This window comes from Eretmochelys imbricata, chromosome 1 (genome assembly GCF_965152235.1).
Source record: "Eretmochelys imbricata isolate rEreImb1 chromosome 1, rEreImb1.hap1, whole genome shotgun sequence".
Classification (NCBI taxonomy): Eukaryota; Metazoa; Chordata; order Testudines; family Cheloniidae; genus Eretmochelys; species Eretmochelys imbricata.
In genome coordinates, this window is record NC_135572.1 from 142,747,008 (window position 1) to 142,758,265 (window position 11,258).

At 42.3% G+C, this 11,258-nt stretch overlaps 1 protein-coding gene across 1 annotated transcript; it reads right to left on the reverse strand.

The window, feature by feature from the left end:
* Window positions 1-1,938: 1,938 nt before the first annotated feature.
* Window positions 1,939-3,693, reverse strand: KLHL34 (kelch like family member 34). Its single transcript, XM_077807193.1, has one exon. It carries the CDS (start codon window positions 3,691-3,693, stop codon window positions 1,939-1,941), a length of 1,755 nt encoding a protein of 584 aa, XP_077663319.1.
* Between the last annotated feature and the right edge of the window lie 7,565 nt (window positions 3,694-11,258).

The window sequence follows — 11,258 nt, forward strand, 5'->3', positions numbered from 1 at the left end:
TCAGATGTTTACTGGTAATTATCTTTGCTGTTGGGATGAAGGCAGGAAAGGAGGAGTGTCTCTCTGTTTATTTGTTTTGAAGTTTTTTTAATGCATTTTGGATTGCAAATGTTTTGCAGATTTTGCACAATTGTACAGAGGCGTGGCCTTTCTGCAGCCCATTTGAAATAATTCTAATTCAAGTCAACATGGCTGACGAATCATGTATTAATGTTTGTATGGAATTCTGAATCCAGTGTAATATTTGTACCATTTAGAAGAATCTGTTTGTATGAACTGGACATTTATTTACTGCATGGATACTGACTTGTATATTAAATTTGTGAGATTTTGTATATTTCTCATAACAAAAAATGCTTGACCTGATATGAATTGTACTATTGTTCCAAGCATTTACACTCTTGTTATTGTTTTACTGGACCAAAAGTAAATATATTCATATAAAAATTCTTCATATCTGATGGATGCATATGCACATCACGTAGCTGATTCTTTGTTGAAACTAAGGCACTTTAGACAATGTAGATCTGTTGCTATGCAACAGCTATTCTGCCTGCACTTTACTTTAGAAAAGTCAGCTTGATTGCTGTAAAAGGTGAAAATTAAACATTACCATTTAAGATAGTCTAGCATGAAAGAGAGGAGAACATTTGTCCCATTCATTGTGCTGCCTTCTCTTCATAGAATACTAAATGCTCTTGGACAGATATATTTTTACCGTATTAACTTTCAGGCTAGAAAGGGAACATTGCAAAATGAACTAAAATAAATTTAGCTTTTAAATGAATATTTATTAAATTTGTTTTGAGTAAATTAAATCTTTAATCAGACTCTGGAATCTAGTCACATAACTGCATTTTACAGTGCCTTAAAATGTCCTCCCAATCCATTCCCTATTACTCTGTCAGCATTGCCAATGCGAAGTGAGGCAATTGCTTTCTCTGGTATAGCCAGGCATTTAATATAGAATTTCAAGGAGTCAAGTTAACTTTCTTTCCTTCTTAGTCCTTAATAAAAGTCAAGCTTTTATTACTTTGTTTCCCTCTCATGTATTGGTTCAACAGTTAAAAAGAATTTCACCATCATCTTGATCATCTAGCAGGACACAGTATGCAGGATGTACTCACTTAAGTAGCTGGATATAGCAACTATTGTTGCATGTTCCACTGTACCTTATAATAATTATACCCATTCTGAACTGGCTGCCTCAGTTAATGTGTGGTTTTGATACAGCACATATGTACTGTGCCAGTACAGAGCACACTTTAAAGCCCCACAACAAAAGCTATTTCACAGAAAGGTTGCTTCCCCTCTCGGTTCAGTTCCTATATCGAACAATCAATGGTTTAATATATAACCATAATTAAGGCTACATTTTATCCAATCACTCTTCTCTGTGCGGTAATTTCTTGCTGATTAGCTAAGGCATGCTCGCTTAGCTATTTACTCAAATAATACCATCCTCTAAGTGTTACTTATTAAAGCTGTTACAGGCAACAATTTTCTGCTCTTTATATATTACACTTTCATTTTGCTTACCTATAGTATAAAATCCAATACCACTTACCATCTGGGGAAATTACCTTTAATTTAAAAAAATAGAGATTACATTTTTAACCCTTGCAAAATCTGACTTTAGACAGCTATTAAATGCTTCCATGGAAGTACAGCATTGGGATTCCTCTACATCATCCGTTCAGGATGTGCTACTTGCCACATCTGCCTTGGCAAAACCTGCCTTCAGCTACACGAGTCACAGCACATTTTCCCCATTCTAGTGCCCAATTTCGGTCCATAAGCGCCGTGTGGGCTGTTTCTAAAGCAAACCCTCAACTCTGTTACATTTAGTGCCGTTGCAATTGTCTTTTTTCCTCTTTTTTCCCTGCTGTCCTGTTCTTCAACTGTTGGAAGCGATGACTCAGCAGCTGGGCTCCACTATTACTGCGTGTCCTTAGTTTCTGCCAATTCTGAGAGTTGTAGCACTGCACACTGCAATCCACACCAAGGGAAGGGAAGTTTGCAAATCTCTTCCCAGCAGTCATTGTCTATATCATAACCCACCACATCTTGGGTTGGCACCTCCTGTGAGTCTTGCCATTTCTTTCCCCCAATGAGAAGTGCCGTTTCCTCTACCACAGCCAGACCATAGCAAAATCGATCATAGATCAATGGCCGTAAGCGAGTCCACTGGTTTGGGGCAGGGTCGTACCTTTCTATTTCAGAGAATGGTTCATAAAGTCCTAAAAATGTGAAGATGGCCTCTCTAATCGTTGCCATCTGGTGCCCAAATCGAGCAATGCTCATGGACGCTTGCTTTCTCCACTGTCCTTCCAAGCTGCTCAAAGAGAACACATCCTTACTTGTGTTGGTTTGATCTGTGTATTTGCCACCTGAGATGTAGATCGTGTTCTTGCACACTGTACTGGCATGGCCATGCATCTTGCATGGCAATTCTGTAGCCTTCATCCATCTGTCTCTGCTAATGTTATAGACTTCAACAGATGAATGCAGTGATCCGGTCTCGCCTCTTCCACCAATTGCGAAGATCATGTTGTCCAGGATGCAACAAGAAAATTGGCACCTCTTTTCAAGCATTTCTGTGATTTGGGTCCACTTGTTAAATCTTGGATCATAACGATGGACCTTGTTTGTAACTGACAAGCTGGTGCTTTTCATGTCATTTTGCAAATCTGCTGTTTCCCCACCCAGCACGTACAGGTAGTTTCCAATCACACACATGCAGTGATTCTGTACTCTGTCCTGCACCTGTGTTAGAGTTCTCCATTTGTGATTGTAAACATCAAAGGCCATCACATCGCTGACCAGCCCCTCATTTGAAGTCCCCCCTCCTAGTAGGATGATTCGCGTTTGCTGGTTTCTCAGAGTGCTATACTTATCCTGCAGGATGGGCTGTTTAAAAACTAATGAATGGTAGTTTATTGCTTTTATGATCAAGCATTTAATAGGTGTCGTGAGAGACACTTCTGACTGAGTGTAGACTTTTCTCAGATCTTCCACTGGGATGAGACCAAATCTTATATGTTCTAATAGGTTACTTCTGTGAGTCAACCTGGATTTATCATGCTTCAGCCAGATGAGCACTAGATTTAGTAGGCAGGATTCGTTCACCATAGGGACATCAGGGGATTCTACCACTGCCTTCAATGATCTGAAGTTCAGTAAGAGCAGCTCCATGAAATGCAAATCCAAAAGTTTCCAGAGATTACTGATGATGTATTTTTCTGTCGCCAACAAAGCATCTGGAAGATAGAACTTTGTGGCAATGTTGGCAGAAAAACAGCAGTTTTCCAGGGTCAGGTTGTTAACCAAGTACTGATTGCACAGGCCAATAGCCTCAGTCACTTGCAAGTAACTGGCAGCTTCCAGGGTGTCCTCCAGATTCTCGAAAGAAAGGGGCAACCAGGAGGTATAAATGAAATCCAGTACATGCTGGAGACCAGTTGGTGAGATGACTTGTAGGTGAATGACACTGGCTTTGGATTCTTTTGTGTAGCTTTTGAACATAGCTCTGAAATAATCACTGGAGCAGGCCAGCAGGGACTTGTGCGCAGGAAACTCATTTTCCTTCACCTTCAGTAAAATATCACACATCAAGCCTTCGGCTCTAAGCATTTGGTACTGGGAGAGCACAGTACTGCAGTGTGCTTTGCAGTAGGCCAGGAAGTAACTCATGGTGCATAATACGATGCTTTAAGCTAATTTATTAAAATTAAAATGCAATGACCAATTAGAACAGTTGCACAAATCAACTTCTAGGTCCCTTTTTAAGAATGCCCATCAGAGCCTCCATCTATTCGAGAAAAGCCCAACCAAGAAAATCAGGCCCTTTCCTAGCCTAGCAGGCTAGCTTAGTACGTTTGCAGTGAATTAAACACATTCATTCAATGAGAAAACAGCTGAACCTAGTATCAGCCTTGGGATGCTTACTTTTCTTGTTTCCATTTCATGCAGAAGGATGGAAGGTCCACAGTTGCGGGGAGCTACTGCTTGGCTGGCCATCATGTGACAGATGTGGGAGCTAGATGACAGTCTTTACACATGGAATTTTGCGTCGGCTCAGGCGTCTCTCCCGCTCCTTCTTTCTCGGCAGGCTGATCAAATAGCTCGTCTGTGGCTGACAGTGCATGGCGTTGAGCAGAAACCGATGAGAGGGGGGAAGTGATGAGGCGAACGTTTGCTGTTGCTTTTTCTGTCTAAGCCTTGTTTGTATTTCAAACTTAGATAAGTTTAGATCTCACTGACCATGGGACAACAGAGCATGTTTGGTGATCTTCTCTCACTGTGTTAGGAAATCTGGGCTGAAGAGCAAATCAGCACCCAGGGAGCAGAGCAAAAGGGCTTTCTGAGCGTATAAATCTTGTGCCTGGAAGCAGAAAGAAAGGCAAAATACCATGATTAGTCACTGGGTTAATTTGACATGCATTTCTGAGCCCTTTGGTTTAAATGGTATCACCATAACTCACACCTACCAGAATAGAATGCAAACACAAGCTCCGTGACATAGCTGTCCAAGAGCTGAACTGAGCTGGGGGTGGGGAGAAGGATAGGGCGGGGGAAGAATCTAGTAGTTTTATGAACAGCCTGAGCCAAAGCATCTGTCATTGAATGACCTGAATGGAAATCACGAGAGTAACACATTTGTATAAAGTGGTGACAAAAATAGATCCCATGTTATGTCATAGTAAACTGAACTCTGCTTATAGAGGAGAGAGAATTGGCATCTGTTACCAGCTAGAAACAAATCCCTGAACTTCTGTGGATAGTCCATAGCTGACTATATTAACTTTTCCACTTTCATTTTGTTCTAATTAAGTACAAATAAAGGAGGATTATCTGATTTCTCACCTACGCCTTCTGGGATCTAATTCCCGCCAGGGAAGGGAGGTGTGGATGGGCCACATGTCTTGGTCTCTTGAGGCTTTAGCTTTGTTTGAGTAGACCTGGATTCAGGCTCTGAAATACGGGACAGACAACAATCAGGAGTTTCCTTTTGACACCCCTGCTTCCAAACACTCAAGGCTTGCAAAGTGACAGAGTTGATAAAATGCTAGAGCATCCTGCTGCATTGTGGACCAACAGACTCTGGAGCAAAGTCCTGCAGTTGTCCTTTGCTGTCATCCACAGGTAAAGTTTCTCAGCATTCGAGTGGCTACATGATATAATTTCTATTCATTCTCTGTACACTGGTACAATTTCACAGCTGATTGGAGTGTTTTTTTCTAGGAGGGTTTGTTTTCACAGTGAATGAAGATGATTACAAGCTGCAGTAGATAAAACAGAGACTGAGTGACTTGATCATGCATCAGAATTATACAGTGTGTCCTACTCTGACTTTTTAAAATGTGCGTGTTCATTGCTATAGCATTTTACAAATGATTTTTCTGCAGAGACCCACTTTCTGTCATTATATGAGAGACCATAAATCAGGGTCTTGTTGAAATAATAATCTGTGTTGCTAACTAACACAGACTGGTCAGGGGGTGTGAGAGAGAGAGATTTTTTCTTATATAAGCTTCCTGTATCCCTGGGAGGAAATTTTAAAACATTTAAGAGGAAATTAAGCAATATTCTATGATTTAGGTCAAGCAATCTGATTGGTCTTTTGCCTTTCTTTTTTGCACCAACTAAAGATAAAATGATTCCCCATTGCCATCAAACTTGTGCAGTCAGTCACACCTGTGGGTTCAGAGTGGATGTTAAATGCTACATTTCTCATTGTCATGGTGACACTTCCTTTGCTTTTGTTTTGTACATGATGTGGATGACACAAGGGTACAATCAGGCCCAGACTGTTTAAAAGACTCTAGAAACTGTAGCTGATCCATTGTGTCACTGTAACCAGGAGAGGAGATGTGAATGCAGCTGAACAAAATGGGGCTTCTCTATATACAAAAGCTGCACTGGTTTAACTCAAGTCAGTAACTGAGGCCTGGTCTACACACAGGGTTGCACCAGCTTAACTATCAGGGTAATGATAACCTACTTAGTTAAACTGGTGCAGCTTTCTATGTTGACACTCTGATGTTAATGCAAGCTGGCTTATATTGGTTTACCTTACATTTTTAAATTATAGGTGTAGTAGTACCTATTGTAAATACATAGTGTAAATTACAGGTGCAGGCTAAACTGGTGTGCGCCAATTTTAAACTGATATGTGTCCACACACACAGTTGTGCTGATTTAACTAGATCTATTTAACATCATACCTACAACTGGTGTAACGCCTGCCTATAGACAAACTCTGACTTAAGCTAAATTGATATATGCCAGTTGTAAATGTATTGAAGTGTGTCCACATGGGTTTAACTAAACTGATTTAAAACCAATTTCAGCTAAACTGTTGCAATAGTTACATGCAGATCAGCCCTCAGTTATGCCCATGTAAATCTGAAGTGGATGAGAGGAGAATTTCGTTCATTTTAGCTGGTAGAAATATTTATCTGGGGCATTTAATTGTGTGACTGGTCATTTCATTAATTACAGAAAGACCTAAACATTGGGGTGGTTTATTTTTTTTTTAACGAAGAGTTGAAATAAAATTAAATCTTTTCTTGAGTCCTTCTCCAGAGTGTGGTGTTATAAGAGCAATGCCCTTATGCCAAACTGTAAAGTTTTTGGCTGAACATAATGAGAAAGGTTATAATATTTTTTATTTCAAAGTAAGGAACTTTTCTCACTGATTGGTTGGTTGGAAGATCAAGCCCAATGCTTTTACATGAATCCCTAGATAGCCTTTAAAGTTAGGTTAAAATTGATATTTCAATTACACATAATTTACTTGGGAAACCAAATTTTTTTTAAAAAAAAAACTATATGCATCCATTAGATTTAGTGAAGCTACTTGGCAGAGACTTTTAGCATATTTTCTATCTAAAATGGAAATGGTTTGGAATAAAACCTCAGTTATATGGAAGTACCCAACAGCCTTCAATACCTTGGAAATGCCAGATGAGAATGGGTTGTACAAAACAGATAAGAATGGGTAGTGCAAAACTTCTAGGCTTTGACTTTTGCAATTATTTTTTTCCAGTTGAAAAGCTGGGAAATATCACACTTTGGAAAACTTTGTCCAATGTCATTAAATAGCTTATAACAGACCACAAGTTAGCAAAGATTTCTATTACCTTTTTAAACATTCCCATTATTTTGTAAGAAAAGGGCACAGAAAAGAGAAAAAACAGTGTACAAAGTTACACAATTAAAACTGGGCTCATCAGTGACAAGTAGTTCACAGTAAAACAGTCATTACAAAGATGCACCGTGAGCAGGATTTTAGCTACAAAATGTTCCATAGGCAATCAGCATGTGGTGGGTACTGCACTGACTCTACAAAGAGATGAGAAGGAAAAAAAACATGCTGACTTTTGAGCTGCACACCAGTGACATCATCACTTTAAGCAAATCTCTTTTAGTTGCTGGTCCAGCTTGTGATGTTATTTCTAATATTCTTCCCCCTCTTCTCTTTTTCAGGTGCTCTTTTTTTTTATCTCCCAGGAGGACACATTTAATTAGCGTGTTTATTGCTCCCTCAATGGATTAACTCTGTGTTCCACGTTGACTAAAAAGCAAGTTGGGAAAGCTTTTAAACACGGTTTACGTGTCAGAGTGATTGCTGTGAGATGGGCATGTCAATATTTGGGCTGTTGCTAGCACATGAGCTACTAAGGAATAATGAGGGCAAGCACATAGAAAATAATGTGTAGAATATTTAATAAAGAGACCTATATAATTTCTGCTTTGGATCACCAGGAGGAGGGAGGTGGTGGTTATGCTGCAGCTTTCTCCCAAGAGCTCAACTGGGGAAAGGAGTTTTCCCTTGTGGTCTGGTGCCCAGAGCGGCCTCATGCCCCCAAGCTGTCCAGGAGTTGCTCTGAATCCCCCTCTCCAGCCAATGCGACCCACTTTGGAGGCTGTGCTGGGGTGCTAGCAGGGAGAGGGGGGAGGAAATTGCAGGCTTCAGATGGGTGGTCCAGCATCAAGGGTCCTGCACCCTGGGTATGGCCAGCTTCAGGGCTGAATCAGACACAGTGGGAGTTTTGCAACTGGCCTAGCGAAGACCAGATTGGGCCCTAAATTAAAACTATTTTACTGACTGTCCACTTCTGATTAGAAAGCAGGAATGCCAGGCTGCGACAGAGCAGTCCTGCCTGGACAACTAACCTGACAATTCCTGCACTAGAACGTGTGCCGCTCCTCAGTCCTGTTACTGGGCTGGGCTTCTCCCCACTTCCAAAGTGCCGTGCTGCCACATGCCCAGTCTCGTCCAAGGAGGTTTGTTGTCTTCAAACCAGCAAGTAAACAGACTGAAAACAGGTTTTTAACTTATTTCTGTTCCCTCAGGGTTCAGGGCCACCCCCCCTGAACATCTCTGTCACTCCTGCTCCTGGCAGCTTCCCAGTTCTAGTCAGCTTGGCTGCTTCCCTGAGCATCTGGCCCTTTGCTCCAGGGACCCATCACCAGCAGTTGCTCCCTTCCACTGTGGCTCTCTCCCCCAGCTGCCCACGAGCACTTTATGGCCCAGGTATAGCCCAGCCCTCTCTAATAGCTTGGTTGGACCCACCTGCTCTGGTCCAGGGTGCTCACCTCAGTCTATCCATGGGGACCAGCTACCCTGTGACAAGCCTCTAGTAGCTTGCTAACGTACAGCACCAGTTGGCAGTGGGATGTACATCTGATCCACAATGCTGGGGTGGCCTATGTGATGAGGTCACTTCCAATTTAACCTCCCATTGCTTTTATATGGACAGAAAAGAGAGGATAAGGAACACCCAATGCCCTGAGACTGCAGAGGAAAGAACACAAATGATGGTTTCCTCTATCAAAACCCCGCCAGAATCAGGTAGTGCTAAGAATATTTACAGAGTGCACTGGACACTATGGAGGTCTTTCTGAGATCAAGATATGTTTACTGTCAGATGATTAGAATTAAATCCTCTCCAGCTCCCCTAATTCAAAATCATTCCAGTACTCCCTAAGCCACAGCATTTTTCCTTCTTCACAAAAATGAGGCAGTGGCATAATGCAACATTATTAAACAGACTGAATCTGTTGCCATTTCAGGTAGCAAGTGTCGGATCCAAACTCACAACTGATGACATGGAAATGGAAGTTTTTAAGAATTCCTGGAGTTACATACATCATCATCATCTTCACGTTGTTCTTCAAATCCATAAGAAAAGCTTAGTTGCCCGAGGAGTGAGGAGTGGAGGGAGAATGCACAGCTGTGCCATACATATTTAATTTACAAACACACACACAAAGGTTTGAATAATTTTATTCACTGGTAAGAAAATAGAACATAATTTTATAGACTGGGTGAAACCCAGCTGAAATGAACGGTGGAGAAGCTTACGAGGAAGAATGAATGATGTGCAAGGCAATCCTCACAAGTAAAGAGATTATTTTTTTTAATGATGCATGACTAAATAAGATTAGGCTTGATTGTGGCAAAGGCACGCGTGATGTACATTGTATACAGGGCCAGCCGGCATGGGTTTGTTGCCAAGTGCATGACTAGCAATCTTCACTGATAGTTTGACAAGCACAGACCGGAGATTAGAAACAGTATGTACAGATAACTGGGCCAGAGACTTGGTGCTGGAGGCTCAGCTCACCTGGAAGGTAGCCAGACATTGTCCCTCCACACAGTAGCTCCCACAATTGGGGGAACGAATCATTTTTGCTTAATGTTTATTTTCTGGTTTTGACTGTGACAGATACAGCACTTTTCTGCAATATCCTTGACAGACCATATGATATTAAATGTATTATTGTGGGCTGGGATTCTATGTAACCTCTCTAGGAGGGAGATGTGAGACCTGGGAGTTCAAAAGGCTATATTGACAATGGGCTAGACAAGTATGGACTTTTGGGACAATAAGTGTTAAGTGGATTTCCTGGGGAATCCCTAGGGAGAGGTTAATGCTTATGCAGAAACCCAGCTCTGTGAAGCTATGCACAGGCTAGGGTGACTGTCTGCTGGTTACCTGTTACAGAAGGCCGAGATCAAAGGCCTGAGCTGTATAGAGAAATGGGCGGCTGGCCCAGCCTTGGTTCTAGTTCTGGATCTGAAGGCTAGTCTACACTGGCAACACTAGTCGCGGTGCAGTGCTGGGAGAGAGCTCTGAAAAACCCACCTCCACGAGGGGCGCGGCTCCCAGTGCTGGGGCACTGTCTACACCGGCGCTTTACAACGCTGAAACTTGCTGCTCTCGGGGGGGTGTTTTTTCATGCCCCTGAGTGGGAAAGTTGCAGCGCTGTAAGTTGCCAGTGTAGACAAGCCCTAAGCGGGATGAACTTGTAACCATGGGAAAAACTCATTTGTGGGTTTGGAAGGAATAAAACCTACCAGAGCCCTAAGGTGGAGTTTGGGGTGAGCTCTGGAAAGCTTTCTAGAATACAGAGAAGTTCTTTTATTGTTGTAATGTGTTTTCTCTGTAATGTTTTCACCTTAGAAATAAATGTACTTGGTTATAAAGGGCTGCGTGGTGACTTGTAACTGTGGGCAATACACTGGTTGTGACCTTCATTCAGAGAGACAGCAAAGCACGGGTGTTGGCCTGTTTCGGCAGTCTTAGTTTGCTGGGCATATCGTAGGCAGGGAGCTGTGCAGCCTTAAAAACGCCATTAAGGAGGGAATGAGACACAGGTCTCTGCTCAAGAGAGGTGACAACTGGGGGCTAGAAGCCTAAAGTGGGTGCCCTCAAGGGACCATGGGAGGGTTGGGGGAATACAGGTGCAGTTACCTGGAAACTTTGACATTGACATTTTTGATCTGGCTATGAGAACCAGACCACCGGTAAAAAGTGAAGTCTGTTGTGCGAACCCTTGGGAAACAGCAGGAGCACCACCTCCCTCCTGGTGTGATCCAGATGGGAAATTTGCACAGGCTCACCCTGCTTGCGGAGGTGAATCAAACCTATTTGCCTTCAGTGGGAACCAGATCAGTCCCTGAGAGATCACTGTCACAGCTCAGGGCAACTGCACCTGTATTTCCCCTCAGTGGCTCAACTCTCAGGCTTTCAGCTTCCCAGCTATTGCCTTTCTAGGCTGTAGACTCACTCCTCTCTCCTTTTTGACTGGGGTATTTCCAGACTGAACAGTTCCCTGCATTGACTGTGTTGTTCCTAGCGAAAGATAGTCTGCCTCAACAAGCCTGCTTGCTTCTCCCCTCAGAAATGGTTCACAGTGCAATTGCCAACCATTATAAATTACCACACAGCACTTCCTATGCAAGG